This window comes from Ictalurus punctatus, chromosome 5 (assembly GCF_001660625.3).
Source record: "Ictalurus punctatus breed USDA103 chromosome 5, Coco_2.0, whole genome shotgun sequence".
Classification (NCBI taxonomy): Eukaryota; Metazoa; Chordata; class Actinopteri; order Siluriformes; family Ictaluridae; genus Ictalurus; species Ictalurus punctatus.
Genome location: NC_030420.2, coordinates 6,224,442 through 6,242,021, shown reverse-complemented (window position 1 = coordinate 6,242,021; position 17,580 = coordinate 6,224,442). Strand labels below are relative to the sequence as shown.

General features: G+C 39.9%; 2 protein-coding genes across 2 annotated transcripts; one reads left to right on the top strand and one right to left on the bottom strand.

The window, feature by feature from the left end:
- Window positions 1-1,508: 1,508 nt before the first annotated feature.
- On the bottom strand, window positions 1,509-4,737 carry tbx16 (T-box transcription factor 16). Its single transcript, XM_053680572.1, has 9 exons — window positions 4,722-4,737; window positions 4,411-4,567; window positions 4,204-4,306; window positions 3,516-3,680; window positions 3,124-3,270; window positions 2,963-3,033; window positions 2,777-2,865; window positions 2,440-2,650; window positions 1,509-2,274 (listed from the first exon to the last, which is right to left on the bottom strand). Exons 1-9 carry the CDS (start codon window positions 4,735-4,737, stop codon window positions 1,839-1,841), a joined length of 1,395 nt encoding a protein of 464 aa, XP_053536547.1. The 3' UTR covers window positions 1,509-1,838.
- Window positions 4,738-12,380: 7,643 nt separating this feature from the next.
- LOC108265217 (ankyrin repeat and SOCS box protein 4) lies at window positions 12,381-16,806 on the top strand. The gene is made up of 5 exons (XM_017467344.3): window positions 12,381-12,582; window positions 13,646-13,945; window positions 14,467-14,957; window positions 15,081-15,194; window positions 15,848-16,806. Exons 1-5 carry the CDS (start codon window positions 12,444-12,446, stop codon window positions 16,031-16,033), a joined length of 1,230 nt encoding a protein of 409 aa, XP_017322833.1. The 5' UTR covers window positions 12,381-12,443; the 3' UTR covers window positions 16,034-16,806.
- Window positions 16,807-17,580: the final 774 nt, after the last annotated feature.

Genomic DNA, 17,580 nt, shown 5'->3' with positions numbered 1-17,580 from the left:
GTATTTTTTTTTGCAAGTTTTAATGGGCCAAATTAATCAACATACAGTCACATGAGTTGGTTAAATATAACACTGACAATACAGTTTTGTAAAGCTTGCTCAGATCATATCGTAGTTACCTCTCTAGGTTGCTGCACCCTTACTTATAGTTGTAGGAGGATGAAAATGATGTAATTCAGCTGCGGTTGAAAATGAGTTTCATTCAATCAAGAAATTTCAGTGTGCACACTATGTTTAAGCCAGAACATTATTTTGCCTCACAAAAATCACTTTTACAGTTCATTGTTCATCAGATGTAAAATCCACCCATCTGTGGCTTTTTCCTGGTTTTACGTCAATCTTTCTAAAAAAAAAAGTAGGTGCTTGGATCCCTAATTTACAATTTAGTATGAAAAGTAAAGACTTTTTCGAAGCACGAAGCACACTAGAAATATGGAAATCCAACTCTCAGTAACTTGGCCAGCCTGATGATGATGATGATGATGATGATGATGATTGCTCTTATATTGTCTCAATTGATGGACAGTGAACAGGCCGATCTTTGCACATGCGAGATTGTCTCTGTTTCACACACACCGACACATAGACCCTCCCCCTTTACGGCAGTGATTAGCACCTGAGATCAGGGACGGTGGAGCCATCAGTGTCTGCTCTTTTGAGATGTGAAACGAGCCAGCCATCCCCCATTTTCACGCTGCTTAAGAGTCTTTCAGTGTCACAGAAGAGCTCTCAGTAGGATTGTGTGCACAGAAAGAGTTGTGGAGTTGGGTGGGTGCCTCATTAGTGTCAACAAAAGAAAGGGAAAGAGAAAAAACAAACAAAAAACGAGCAAACCAACACCACAGGGGAACCGTAAAATAATGTACATTTGAGAAAAGTAAAATGTTATATCAGCTTAACTTATATCAGTTATGCTGTTCTCTAATCGTTTATCACGTGTTGCATCCGATTCTAAACACTCGTGTTTACAACAAGTGTTTCTCTTTGTGAGTGCAAAAAGAATCGCTTTACAATGACCTTACTGTGTAATTGTTTGTTTTGAAAACAATTAAAAAGATGAACCCTTTAATTATTTAATTTCATTAGCATATACATATTGAGAAGAATGTGGTGTGGACTGTTTATGCAAATAAATCTTTTGTAAAAAATGCAAATGTCTAGCAAAAGACTGAATCTTTCTAATGAAGCATAAATATTGCAGCAGAAACCTGGTTGATGATGTTCTGATCCATCCGATTTTAGATCAGAGTACGTAGTTAAGGATGTAACACAGACCTTCTAATTAGTCTCACCAGCTCTACCTGCTGACTCGCCTGTCTACTCCACTTCCCCCCTAAAAATAGGACAACATAAGCAACTAAGACTCCTCACATTTACATGAAATGAGCACACACAATTGTCAGTGCAGAAAAGAAACCACAATGTCTGATTTTTACACAATATTTACTTTTTCCCCACACATCCAGTTTCTACAGTACCATTTTCAGCAAACACTTAATTTTCTTTTTTTTTTTTTTTTACAAAAATAATATTAAGCAGCAGTGAAAGCATTCACTAAATAAATAAACACACCCATATTTCAGCCATTTCGAAAGAAACTCAGTCCTTTTCGGGTGCCAAGTAAGCAGCTAATACATTTTAAATTGGAAGCACGACACTAGCTAAACATACATCTCTTTTAGATCATTTGACCATCATGCAGTCAGCACTAGTTTTGTCTTGAAGTTTGACTAATCTCGGTCTCTCTGCAAACTTCTTGTGCGCTTTTCTGATTTCCACTTTGGCGCCAAGGAGGCTGAGCAAGCCTCGAGTCTACTCACTTTGTGGTGTTTCTCTGATCACCAACAGGAGTATGAGAAGAGCGGGTATTGGCTCCAGTCGGCCATGTTGGCATGATGGTAGCCGTGATGGACAGCTTGGGTCCCGTAGTCTGCTGCTAAGTGGTGGTGATGGTGCGGGTGGGATGGGTACTGGGCTGAGCTTGTCCCGCTCCACTGGCTTAGGGTCTGATCAGTGCTGTAGGGTGCATAGAGTGCATGATGTCCCAGCATGCCTGGCTTAGCCTGTGCCACGGCTACATTCAGCACCCCAGCATAGTCCTGCACACCAGCCGTGGCAGGGGGAGGACACTGTGGAACAACCAGATCAGTGACTTTGCTGTCCTGCTCAGGCACGGTGGCAATGTCAGGCACTCGTGATTCAAAGCTGGAGCGCCCAGCACTGCTGCTCATGCTGGAGGAGGTTGGTGATGTGGACTTGTTGTAATCAGGAAATCTGAGAAATGATCCAGAAAAACATTTAGTAAAAATCTTTCCCGATACCCTTTGATTAAAATCCAAATAGTAAAGCTCAAGACAGCTTATTCTCTTGTGCTCATTCAGCCAGCCATCACAAATACATTTGCAGCAGTGACTTCATAAATAAATGATCAATAGGTACCTGTAAGGTTGGTATGTGCCATGGCCTGGCACAAGCTGTTCAGAGCTGTATATGTCTCGAGTATTAGAGCCCAGTGGGGAGTCTCTACCCAGGCTGTGGCTATTTTCCCTATCAGATGCCCCTCCCCATGGAGAATTCGGCTCCTCTTTAACCCCCTCCTTGCATCCAGCTTGTGCCTCTGCCAGTCCCTCGTAGGAAGAGCGGCGCAAATCTAAAAGTTGTTAAAACTTCCCATTAGTATCCACAGAATACTACGACTGTAAATGACAACTTACATAATGAATTAATAAAGAAGGAAACTAAATTGTCCATTGGGATTGACAGCTTAAACCCATACCCGGTGAGCTATCTTGATCCGAGTCCCTGACCAACGAGTTCAGCCTCTTAGCCAGCCGCTCCGTATCAGCTGGGCCTCTGTTTGCACGTCTATGTTGGGCAAGAGGAACCAAAACCTTCAGAATTGTCTTTTTCTTATGAAAAACAGAAATGATATTCATGCAGTTCTTCTGCTACCGTTGCTCACCTTTTTGAGTTCATGCCCTCATCTCTGAATCCCTTGGCAAAGGGGTTGTTGTCGATTTTCAGTTTGGTAATCTGTAAAAGGAAGCACAACAACCATGAGCCACATACAAAACAGTTTTGTGCACCCATGCCTGATATTACTGTGTGTAATGAGAGACAAACCTTGGTATTCTGGTATGCCGTGACAGCAGTAAAGGAGGTCTCTGGGAAGGTGAAAGTCTGGAACACACTCCAGCGTACACTGTAGAGGTCATCAGCCTGCACGATGTGGAAGCGGGGATGGTAGCGATGCATAGAATGCAAGATGATCTGCACCACAGACAAAAAAAAGTCATTATTCGCCGCCAAACTTTCATATTGTGCATATCCATCATTTGGTATCAATATCACTTTAGCAGCCATAACAACAAATCAGCTGAATTACCTGGTCTTATGCTGGAATAAGACAGCTTTAATCAAATGTTATAAATGCCAGTCATAACTTTATTGATAAGGCCATTTCTGAGGACTTCAAGAAAAGATCCCAGGATCTTTGTTAAGAATAAGATACTTACATGTCCATGTTGGTCGAGGGCATTGTTGGTGAGTTTGAGCTTGAGAAAGGAGACAGACTGTTTCATCCAATGGCTTCCTGGAGCTGGTGAGTCTGGGTGCAGGTAGGTCCTGTAGGGTGGCTGTGGCTCAGCCTTACCTGCCACCTCCCACTTATCCTTATTCCACTGGACACAGAAGGAAACTTATTGGTTTCAGCAAATGAATGTTCATGGTCATGTTGTTGAGTACAAAGGTAACTGTCAAGGACAAGAAGATAAACTGCATTGCCGTTGCCACTGACAGAAGGGCTAAGGGTGGAGGGGGGTGTGACTTTGGGGAGGGGGACCCCCAGTTGCTCCTGTAAAAACAGGAAGAGTTTGGGCCCTTTGAAGTGGAGTGTGAGTTGTGTAATCAGTGGTGAGAAGACTCTGGACACAGACAAGCACCAACTGCCCCAATCACTACTTTTAACCGTCTCCACAATTTTTTTTGCATGTCCAGTGTACCACAAAAAACACAAGACAGAACATTTTTCTGTGGTCATTTCATTCTGGGTAAGTCTTTCCACCTTTTCCATATCTCTACATCTTACAAACTGGTGAAATTCTAGACATATGTAAAACCAAACAAGGCCATTGATAAGGATATGGATACATGTCCATACTGGTTTGAGCTTGAGAAAGACACAGAGAAAAAGTAAAATCTTACCTTGTATCTGAAGCCATCTTCAGGCACAATGTCCACCAGGAGGATGTACTTTGCATAGGGCACAAGTCCAGAAATATTTATCTTACAATGAGGGAACATTCTCCTGCAACACACAAAGCATACAATTTGGTCAGCATTTATACATCATTCTTCATTGGGTGTATCCATAACCTCAAAAGGGTCTACCCATTAAGGTGGGTCTTTTACCTGCCAGGCTTAGTGATGATCATCTCAGTACCAATCTCATGGAAGGACTTCCAGAGCTCAGGGTCCTCCAGGGTTATCCTGATGTTCCCTTGGTGAAAGGAGTCTGTTGCTCCAGCCATTGCAGACGGAGGTGGAATACTGAAGTTGTGTTTGAGGTCTGAGTGAAAGGGAACAAGGAAAGAGACAGCATGAGATTGAGCCCTTATAGCATTCAATGAAGGATGATACTGTGTTTTTTTAAAACTTCTATAAGAAAGTAAGTCTAAATTTCACAAGAAACACTCAACACAATGAACAGTGACCAAACTTACCTCGAATAGTTTGCATTTCTCAAGATTCTTCGTCTGCAACAAAAATCAAGATGAACCAAAAAGGATAGTGTTTTCTCGATTTGTTTTCAATCACAGCACCAAGCTCTCCATATGATTTCCCGAAGCTCCAGTTAGATCCGCAATCACTCAAGTTAAGTCCAGAGATATGGAGAGGATGAGGGCATACAGCTTTCTGAGGAGCACCGAGGACATCGGGCAGATTTAAGGGGACATTGCTAGTGGGCGGAGCCTGGGACCCCATTCTCAGCCTTTGAAGTGGCCCAGGGATGAGTCAATGTCATGATGTGATTGGAGGATGGGTGAAATCAAAGAGACTTAGCAGAGCCTTGATAGAGTCCCAACAGGAAGGGGACCAGGCCGTCTTTATGAACTGCTAAAAGACTTTTAAGCAAATATTCACAGGGCTTCCTAGAGCACAAGTCAACAATGAAATCGCGCTAATGCTGCTAGTTAAAGTGAGTGAGGGCATAGCCATGGTCTAAATGGCATTTTTACACATTCACAGAATAATGTGTACACTTGGGAAATGTTTGATCATTCACACAGACTAATCCATTCATTTTCACTGGAGCAACAGATACAAGGTCATTATATCAGCAGTGAAGATAGTGAGCATGCATATTAAATACACTTTATTAGTTTATTTCCAAACCCTAAGGTAAGTTACGCAGTAACTATATGGAAATTATGTGAAATGATTAAGCAAATATTAAGGGACAAACTAATATTATAATATGAGAGTTTTTCACACTGTTTGCCGTTGTCATGAATCAGTGGACACTTTTAAAAATAATTGGTTTCCCTGCCTTAAGGAAAATGACATCTTTTCGTCAGTTTCTAAATATTTATTACTACAGACTCTCTAGATCCATGTTTCTAGTTTAACATTTTATATGTAATACTATTTGTTTATTTCTTTAAATATTTTATTTAGAACATGTACCCGGGCCATTGTTTTACATTGTTTTAATTGTTTTACTTTGGCCATTGTAGCCAAAGCTGGAGTGAAAGAACACGTCCATTATAGGGACTGAGGGAGAGGAATGTAAAGCATTAATAGATTCATGACAGAATGCAGGCCCTGAGGCAAAAAGGCAGGTGAGCTTACGTGAGGGACAACTACAACCCCTGTGCGGGGGGGGGGGGGGGGGGGGGGGGGGGGGTATTGTGGATTCAATGTGTCTAGACGTGACTGTGCTTCAGTACTTAATCTCATTAGGAGCACCACCACATTCCTCATGTGGGTTTAAGTTTTCTAATCATGCAGAGAACTAAAGAGATCACATTGAGATGGATTTGGAGAAAGAGATAAAGACTGAGATGTGGATGACGCTGAATGAAATTCAAAGAATAATTTGGAAACAGATACTGCCAGAGTGGAAGAAGGTTGAGGGAGGAAATGGCAGTGAGGCAGTGAAAGAATTTGACTGTATGGCCCGGTACTTCATAGGCTGTTAGCACAATTGGGTCTCCAGTTACAGAGAACAAACACAAACAGCACAAGTGGGTTTATCGGGGTGAATAATCTTCGGAGGGAATTACTAACTATCCATGTTCATTTGTGAATGAAAGCGAGCTGATGTGTGTGCTTGACCTGCTGTATTCACAAATGAGGAAATAAGCATTGGAGACAGTCTGGAGTCTGGAGTCTCTTCATAGACATGTTGATTTACTGATCAACTTTTTCTGAAACTCCTACAAATCCTTCTGGTTATGATTTTTCTAGCGTGAATCTCATGAAAAGCTCTTAAAGCTACACTATTAGAAAAAAAAAAACGAAACAAATACACAGTCCCTCAGGGGCTCTTTGATGAATTTTACTTGGAAACCCTGGGTGTTGTGGGTTTCTTCATAAAATCTTTAAACATTTCCCCAAACAGACAAACCCAAAGAATCCTTTACAACAGGATTCTCAAAATGTTTTGCAAAAAAGACACCAGCCATGAGTGAGAAGAAGCAAGGGTCCAGATTTATTGGTTCCGTTCCACCACAAGAGATCCACACCGATGAGAATTCATAGAAGTGATCTGATACCCTGAGCTTAAGCTCCAGTGTTTATACTGTACTTACACAGTAAATAACCAATATGTTTCAAGAAGACTATGATATCAATACCAATAAGGTTAAAAAAGAGCTATTCAACTTACCATTAGCTCAAAAAACAAGTTGACCAGGCTAATAAGTATAAGAACTCAATAATTCATGTAAAAACAATGGTTGGTTGTGACAAATGTAATGGAATAAAATAAATGAAATAAACATCGCAGGCTGTGCATCACATTGAGAACCGTGGCTTTAGATACAACCTTATTTTCTAGGTGTGAAAATGAGCAGAATTTGATATTGCATAACTGAGTAGTGAGAATAATTTACTTACAACACTATCCTTGTGAAACGCTCATAATTCTTGGTTTATGTAACGGATGTACATACTGTAGATTATTAGTCAAAGATAATGATCTCCCAACACCAAAGTGCAGCTGTGGTGTGTAAAATGTTGATGGAGCGAGGTGTACGTTTCAACAGCACTTACATTAGGACCATTACACACGGTGATGAGGTTGACAGATAAAGAGAGCTAAGAGGGGGGAAAAAAGTCAACAGCACTTTATAAAGCCCAGGAACATATAATTCATCTTAAAACTCTGTTGCAAATTATATATAAATTCATGTATTTTTATTTTTATAAAGGCCATAACTTACTGACACGGCATGTACTGTACGTCACTAATTTTAGCACCAGAAAGGGTACTATGTGACGTTTCACTTTCAAGTAAACCCTCTTTACCAAAAACCTTCCAACGGACCTTTGAGGAACATTTTTAAGAGTGTAGCATCATGCCGGATCATAGCCTTTCACCTGGTAACAATAATGACCTCCAAATGAGTTATAAAATACATTTGTAATATATAGTGTAATGCAAGGGCGTAGGGTTGGTCTCAATATTGATTAAAAAAAAAGGACTGTTTAATGTTGACAACCAAATGGTTTATTAAAATATAACATCTATATTTACATTAAGATCTGTATTTATATTTAAATACAAATTATACAAAGCAACAGATCAAAGACTAAAAGATTCTAAATTCTAAAATTCTGCCCTCCCAAAATATGGGTAGGGACATGTCCCTACCGTCCATGTGCAAATCTACGCCCTTGGTGTAATGCACTGTATATTAAGTTGAAGGGCCTCAACACAGGTTTAGGTTAGATTTAGCGATTCAAGTCAGCCTTTAAAAGACATGCTTAGGTCTAGTATAAAGTGAAATTTAGCAGGTTAACATTTTGACAGCTCTCTGCTGGCGTTGCTTCAATGCTCTTTAGGGAATTCAGCCCTATACATCTGGTTTCTTAAGTGCTCCTCTCAGTTTCAATCAATAACGCATACAGAGACTGATGGAAATGTATTTTTGTGTCTTTGTGAAGGTTATATAACTGAAACGAGACTAAAACTACTCATAAAGGGAGTCCCAATTACAACAGGATTGTGTGTTTATGAGTTGAAAGCCTGCTCTAGCTGCGAAAGTATTGAATGCAGGCCAGGCTGAGTGGATGCATATTGGTCTTATAGCTCAAACTCATCCATACAGAGTGTAAGAGAATGGCCACAGATCCTCTCACACCTCTGTGACAGACTTCATGAAGTGGCCTCTAAAGGAAAGGAGAAAAATAGGGACAGGATTTCTTTCCAGTTTCTTTCTCTCTAATGAAGGTGTGATGGTTTCAGTTCTTCCACCTGAGAGAAGCTGGTGATGAGCACACGTAATGCGTTGTTGGCGTCACTCCACACTGTGGACACACACACTTCCGTCCTGGTGTGTAGAAGTGTTGTGTTAAATTCCTACTGGATTGTTCAAATTGTAATGTAGGACACGGTTGAAGTTCATTCGTTCTAATTTTGACTATTGTTAGAAAAGAAGGCTCAAATGTCTTAAACATGTTTATACCCATGAGGGGGATAATCTTACTTGGATACTGTAGATTCGTACCTGCAGTTGAATTCATAACATCATTTCAACACACTTAGTTGTACAAGAGTAATAATTGATCAAATAAATCACACCATTCAGTGTCACCCGGAAGACGACGGATTCCATTTTGAGTCTGGTTCCTCTTAAGGTTTCTTCCTCAGGCCGTCTCAGGGAATTTGACCTTTTGGAGTTCAATCAAGGAAGTACCTGATATGAGATTCTGAATAATCACTCAGTCATTGCAGCATCACATTCATAGAACTACCACACTCTTGTGTGGTAATATTATCTAATATTATCGTATGCCATTTTGGTTGAATTTTGTTCTTCTTGCCACTGTCACCGCTGTCGTTGAGTAACACAGGATCTAAATCTACGTCCAGATTTCTGTAGAAATGTGTTTTTTTTTTTGACAATGTTTATATGTATAAAACTACAACTGAACTGAATTTAAAAAAAAGATTTCATTAACAGTATCCAGTATGACAATAGTAAAAGCATATTTGATGCTCAAAATGGCAAAACATGATGACTCTACATGGCAGAGTAGCTGGAACAATTCACTTGGAACATTATCTCGAGAACTGTTAATCATTCCTGATTTAGATACCTGATGTTTGTCGGTGATTATCGTGTAAGATTTGAATCAGTCATCACCAAACGAGATCATGAAAGTTGTGTAAGATGTTGATGGAGCGAGGGGAACAGTACTGTACGTTTCAACAGCACATTTCAAGTGGTAGTGATGACGTTGATTGATGAAGCTAAAAGAAGGAAATAGAGGAAGAAAAAAAAACAAGAAACAGAAATCCAGGATTAAAACAGTAATGAAGTGGTACAAAGGTTGAAATGTGTGCAGTGCTGTCAGTAGTAGCAGCTCAGGCTTGATGATTTGGACACTCGACCATGTTAAGGAGCTTATTAACACCTATGAGGTGTTTGTCTAGTTAGAAATTACACACGATTCTACAGTTATTGAGCATGAGGGTAAAGAGGAAGGGGGGGATGCAATTTTCTGAATGATTTAGCGACCAAAATGGAATTTGATGATGATGACAATGCATATGAGAGAGTGGTGGTTATATAAGACGTATAAACATGATTCTGGAAATCTCGATGGCTATTCAAAAATCTCATGTCAAGATTTTCAATCTTCACGAATCTTAATTCAAACTCCAAAAGGTCAAAGTTGGGTCCTTCAGCTAGTTGACATTGAGCTAACCTCATCAAGTTGTGAAGCACGTCATAAAATTATGCATATGCTCTTTGATGTGGTTAAAATATCATTAATGTGTTGCTGAAAACACATGGCGTGCCTTTAGAGGAAATGTAAGGTTGTCCGAGGTGTCGTATATAAACGTTACTAGCGGCTTCCTGTTGAAGACCCCACAGAGATCAAGAGAGCCCTACCGAGCCCCACACCATGCTCAGAGTTGACACACACACAGCCTGAACCCAAGTCCAACTCAGCTTTTGTCTTGTGCTGTTTAGGAACTTTGGTTTTATGGAGGAAAAGCTGATCTCAGATCGGCAGCTTGGTTCAAAGCCATTGCCATCAACGCTTCATAACGCCGCTTATTGTAGGCACATTTTTAGTCATGTGAATTCGTTACAGCTTCTAACTTCAAGTGCCGTCATTGCTTCGAATAAATGAAACGTGTAGCAGATAAAACAACGGCTAATATTAAGAACTGTAGCATTTTTCCTTGGTCTACAAAAATGACCATTGTTAAGAGACTAAAAAAGTCAAAACACATTTAAAAAATTTCATTTCATTTCCTTCTTGCTAACTCTGTAGAGTTATAGCCAGGTTCACCATTTGCTTTGCCTCACATGGACACCATCAGTACTCAATAGCTTAACAGCTGCCAATACACAGGCACTTCTGGGCCGTGATCAGACGGCTGTAGGCCTCCATAAAGGCCCCCCCTACCAGGGCCCGACGAGAAATCTCACACCTTTCACTGGCATTAACCATGCAACACTCCCTTTTGATGGTCTAATTGGCCACTTTCAGCTCTCAGGTACGAACCATCAACATGAATGTAGAGCTTGGCTATGTCTGGACACTGGAAATCAAGTCAAATCAGCATCTGAAGGCACATAAACTAGCACATACAGTAATGCTGAAGAAGGCTCCTGGGGTTTAAGACGCAATGAGAAAGCATAAATGAAGAACCGGTCAAGATCCCAGACATTTAAGGGCATAGTGTGATAATCAGTACTGAATACACGAATCCTAACAAAACGCTAGAGATTATATTATGTTCCTTTAAGGAATGAGCTGCACGTTTGACCTTGGGTGTATATAAATTCTAGCGTGCTTGCCAAAGAGAGCAAACGACAAATTGGCAGCACTTTATAAGAATCCTCTAGGAGTTGCTAATGGGCCCTAATGTCCTGCCTCAGGTCTGAGGGCTTCACACTCGGCTAGCCATTCCCTTTAACATGACCTGCCTAATGCAGACGGGGTGGTCCAGCAGCAAAAGGATAAACAGCCAGCATTTGCACGGCGAAAGAGAACTCAAAATGCACTTTTCTAACTTTCTCCTTCCAAACCCAATGTTCCTTTCCAATATAGCATATTCCACAGACTACACCGAACCCCTCATATACTCATTTCAGTTAGATTGAGTTTGTATAATGCCTCTAACAAGTACAGCTGCATAGAAATCAGGATGTATACTATAAAGATAAATGTTGAAAGGATGTTCAGTATGCATATATTGGGAATCCTGGGATGAGCACAGGACATTTCCACGCACAGCTTTGGGGCTCTCTGACCACTGTCTAATTCAGGGGTTCCCAAACTTTTCCAGGGCAAGACCCCCCAAATGGCATTAACATTTGACCGAGGCCCTCCTTTTGCAAGATGTCTTTAAAACACATTAAAAATACAGACTTCTGAATATATCCCTCTTTTTTTATTATTAATGTTTACATCTTAACATTACGTTAGGAATTGATTGTGTGTGTGTGTGTGTGTGTGTGGTTGTCTGAGAGCGAGAATTTATTTTTCACACCAAATTGTTGAGGCCCCCCGGGGGCGCCCCCTGGCGGCCCCCACTTTGAACACCACTGGTCTAGCTCACCCTATACCGACCTACAGGCAGAAACTGAAATCAGCTAAACCTGTGATAAGGACTGCAAAAAGATGGACTGATGATGCAACGACAATTTAACTCTTTCAAATATTCATTATATTATATACCTCTGTACATTCATTCCACCTTCATGGCACATAACTCTATTTAACATACACAGTACATTCTGTACTTCCATCTGTAAATAGCATATCGTACATCCATAATCCTGTCTATTTTTGCTATGTCTTTACAGTATTTTATTGTATTACATTTAATTCTATTGCTCTTTATATATATATATATATATATATATATATATATATATATATATATATATATATATATATATATATATATCATATGTGTCATATTCCTTTTTTCTGCACTGGAAGCTCCCGTCGCCAAGACAACTTCCTTGTGTGTGTGTGTGTGTGTGTGTGTGTGTGTGTGTGTGTGTGTGTGTGTGTGTGTGTGTGTGTGTGTGTGTGTGAACATAGTCTACTTGGCATTAAATCCCATTCGGTCCGAATGCCACAACACAGAATCAGAATCCGAATGAATCTGATTCTGATTCTGTTTTGTGACGTTCAGGCCTGAGGTGATTTTGCTGTGGTACACAAGCATACAGTAACGTGTGGCGTTCATGATGCATAGGTTTCTTTCCGCGCTGCAGCGCAACGATGCCGCCGAGGTGGACGAAATCCTCCGCACCAGTAACCTAGATATAGACGCCATATTCGAAGTGGAAGACGAAAGCGGTGTCCTGGCCTCCTATAATAAAGGTAACTTCTGGCGTTTTACTGTGGAACTGACGAGCAGTGAATGAGCCCTCCCACAAGATGGCGGCAGAGCGCTGTAACCCAACACTATTCCAGTGTTTTCAGTCTGCGTCTCACTTTCTGAGTCAGGGACTGAGCATAGTTAATTTCTAAACATTTTCAACAATAGAAAATATTCAATATGGTCATGAAAAATGTCTTATGGTGGAAATAAATGGGAAAATGCCAGAATACTGTCGCTAAGCACCTGGAAATGATAATGTTTTCATTATATTTGCAGTAAAAACCTTAAGGGAAGCAGAATCTCCAGAATTTATAATGAGTTCTTCTAAATGAAATGAACAGTACAGGTGTTACTCTGAGACTTCATATGTAGTCAGACAGGCAGTACATCTTTGTGTCCAAGTTTGGCTTTAAACCAAAGAGACTAAGGTATCTAGCCTGACTAGTGGAAGTAACCAAAGCTTATGACCATCAAACTGCATGATATCATCATACATTGGAAGTACATTTTTCACCTAATAACTTAGAAAATTTCATTCCAAAATTGAATTATAAGTGCTGATGCTCTTACAGAGTGTAATTAATATATAACTACTTGTGACTGTGGGTTAAGATAGATCCCACAACAGCTATCGTTATTAGCATTATACACGTTACTTTTTATATACTTTTGCTCATTTTCATAGATATTACATATCTGAGATGACTGAAAAACCCGAAATATTGAGTGTGATGATTCCAACATGCATTTTTGCAGCATGATAACTGATGATGAAACGCTTTCATTGATTATTAGGTTTTTCTACATGCACTGCAAAACTGGAGAAGAAATATTTTTGTAAATTTGAGTTTCTTCTGAAATTTTTCCTGATAAATAGACTGGGGTCAAGGATATATTTCACATTTTCTGATCAATCTCAGTAGTCAAATGCTCTAAAACCCTATTTTAAACACTGTAGCACATCTCCGTTAACTATTCCTAGCACCAAACACTCTTACGGTGTTCTGAGGTTAGGTGATCCCTAATATTTTTGTGTTTTATTTAATGCCTTATTGACCTCAGGTTCCTGGCTATGTAACATTAAACCGAAGTTCTCCTGGGCGATGGGAATTCATATATGCATGATGAACAATGCGATAGAAAGTGCCTTGGTGCTTCTGCAGAGTGGAGCAGCAGTGAACAGGAAGCCCAATGGGAAAACACCACTGCATGTGGCTTGTGCAATGTCTCATGCTGACTGCGTGGCTCTGCTGCTCAACTGGGGAGTTAAGGTCAACAGCATGTCCCGGAGTGGATACACCCCACTGCATTACTGCATCACGCAGGAGTCAGTGGACTGCGCCAGACAGCTTATACTCCAAGGTCTGAAAATAACCAACACTCACAGAATGTCCAAAAGTCCAGATTCAAGTTAAGGTGCATAATTTGTTTAATAGTTCATGGAAAAAGTTTGAATAGTGATATCACTTAGAATAGACCACCACCACCGATGCATTAACTATAGAGCTGATTGGGCTGTTGCCTTTGGGTTTGTAAGCCCAAGTGGCCTCGATCTGTTTTTTCATTTTCTTTAGTTTTTAAATTAAATGTTGATAGTTTTCAACTGAACAACTTATGATTTTTGAAACAATGAGTATAACTAGTGTACACTAGAATTTGGTGCATTGGGATGGTTGGGCCTCTGGTAATATCTGGTTAGTGGTGGTCCCATAGTGGTCTTTTTACACCCTTGAACAGAGCAAAGGTGGGCTGACAAATTGTACATAGCAACAAATGGCCTACAGTCATGAATTGTACACACAAAGTGACCTTTATGCCAAGTATATATAATAAAATGGCCAAAACGTGTAGGTTGATTCACATCACAGTTGTTTTTTCTACAGGAGCAGACGTGAACATGCCAAGCCAGAACATTGATGAAGACACTCCACTACACACAGCCGCACGCCACGGTATCTCTGAGCTGGTTGGCCTTTACATTACGCATGGTGCTGATGTGAATGCATTCAATGCCCATATGGAGACCCCTTTGATGACTGCTGCATTCTCAGCTATGGATGACCATGTGCAGACTTACAGCGAGCAGCACCATCTTGTGTGCCGCATGCTGCTGGACTATGGGGCCAACCCAAACCTCCAGGATATAAACCATAAAACAGCGCTGCACAAAGCCTCATGGAACTGCGACCAAACACTGATGCACATTCTGCTTGATGCTGGGGCCGATCCCAAGATCGTTGACATGAGCGGTAATCCAGCCCTTCAGTACACATCAAATATGATACAGATGCGGCCTTACTGTGAACCATATCGCTGCCTCCAGCTGGTGCTTAACTACGGAACAGTCAGAATCTACCCAGATCAGTTCTACAAGGTACAAGTTACCCAGTTTGGTTACAGCACCATTGCAAATTTACCACTGAAAAATGTCTCAATCTAGTGTTTTTTTTTAAATTATTTTTTATTATTATTTACTTTTATCATTTCTATTAATCAGCTGTTGGAGATTTACCATGATGACCCTAAGACAGTTGAGGTGATGGTAAATTCCTATGGGTATCTCATGAGTACCCCAAAATGGAGGGACGCTATTCCTAAGGAAACATACAAGGTTCGTCAGTGAGGCCTAAAGTGTTTGGAATTGGGTATCTTTTTGAACCAATTCTTTGTTCTGAGCGTTAAGTACATCTGTTCGCAAGTACATCAAGGCAACTGATTTCTGGTCCACCTAAACTTTTCAAGTGAACTCGGGTGTGAACTATAACGTTAGTGACAGTATTCCACTTCCTGGTTTGGGCATCGAATAATGTGATTGTACTTAGTAGATAATTTTGCAAATTGGAAGGAAATTTGTGTGAAAACTGAGGGTACACACTCAGGTATTTGGGTCAAGTGTGAAAAGACCTAGACTGTAGAATATTGTTTTATTTACTCCACTGAAAAAAAGGCTCCATCTAAAGCATTTTAAGGTTTGTCCTTGTGGGAGAACCCTTAAAGGTTTAACAGAGGATTTGCTATTTATAAAAGTTTTCTAAGCTATTTAGAAAGCTGAACCTGTTAACTATCCAAATATATCATAAATAACACTGATAAAGTGGGTACATAGTAATATTTGAACTACAAACATGACCAACCTAGCCAGTTGAACGTGAGCATTATGCCATGATGCATTGAACAGACTGCTTATGCATTATTATCTACATATACTGTACAGTAAATTCTTTATCAGCTATGAACCTTACATTTTTCTCATTCTTTCATTAGAAACACGGGATGTTTTATGACTCACTGGTTGCTGCCTGCACCATTCCGCGTTCTCTGCAACACCTGGCCAGATTTGCCATCCGCACGGCAATGTGCTGCTCCTGTGAATTAGGCCTTAAGCAACTCCCACTTCCTCAGCCAATCAAACAATACATACTGCTAGAACCTATGGGAATCATACACTAGTGACTGTATTGGCTCAAAGGTGAATTTACAATGTGCCAATCTCTCTGTCCATATTAAACCTCCTGGGATACAAATGCTGTCAGGAAAATGCTGGAATTTGCATTGTAGCTTTGGTCATATCTGCAATATTTTAATTCTTCTAACATATACTGCCAGTCAAAAGTTTTACCAAACACCCTATATTAACATTTTAGGTTAAATGACAAATATCAGGGTCAAGTGCAATACTCTAGAATTAGAAAATCTAAGCAGGAAATATGTGTAAATGAACAAAGAAGAATTTGTCTGAGAAACACTTCTTTATTTTATTGGGAAAAAATGTAGAACTAACTGGAAAAGACAATTTATCTGGATCACTCTAATTAGGCACACAAAGCATACACTGTAGTATGTCCTTACAGCTGCTAGCCTACTAACACTGTCTAATATTAGCTGTAAGACAAATACAGCCATACAATAACTAACAGTCTTAGAGTAAATGCTTCAACAAACAAGTGTGCTTGCCTTTAATAGCACTCACTTAGAATCCCATTAGAATGTGACAGTGGACAATGGAGTCAGTTAAAAAGTCCTTAAAGACAGAGATTTGTGTATTTCGTGACATATTGCTTATTTCCTTCCCCCCGCCTCATTTGATTCCCAGTAGTGCATAAACTGTAATAAAATGTAGGACTATAGTAAAACATAAGACTTTCACCTGGCAACTATTACAACACCTGTAACTATTTCTAAGAACATTAGAAATGTTAGCAGGTTTTATGGTCTGGCCTGTTCTGATAATGAAATGTTGAGACACTAAAACATTATTGTTAGATTCACTTTTAAATTATTCCTTTAAAAGGCAGTATATTTATCAGTGAAATGTTCAAAATGCAAAAAAAAAAAAAAAAGTTTGTGAGCATCAGTGATAAATATGACATTTGTCTTCACAAACCGCCTCCAAAATGATAATCACATTCTACATTCATCTGATTTTCAAAAACAGTTATGAGCCATCCGATTACAGTATAAATTTCAGGGAGCTAATAATATCTGAGAGAGTTTTGTTTAAAATAAGAGGATAAACATGAGGCATGATGCCAACAGTGTGTTGCAGTTGGCAGCAGAATGACGAGGTGTTTTAAATGCCTCCATTTAAACACAAATCCTTTTGAACTCTCTCAATCCCTTTCAGAGAAGTTAAAGAATTGAGAAGGATGCGATGTTGAAGTATAAACTACATTCATAAATTAACATGTCGTAAGCTAGGTAAGTTTAACCACCACTCAGGCTACCACTGACCTCAGAAAGATTTTACCCAAGGATTTTGATCAACCATTTACTCCGAGCTGATCCTGTTATTCATGTAAACTTGTGTCACCCCCTGCTGCTGACTCTCACTGCTCAGAGGTCAGAGCTCTGGGTGTGTTTGCGAGTGAGCTTAGAGGAAGGTGTAATCAATCACCCATACTGTGTCATCTGGAAGTGCGCATCCACCTTTTCATTCAGAGCAAAAAATAAAACCCCAAAAAACCTCGTAACCAACCATCACTTTATAGACCCCTGCA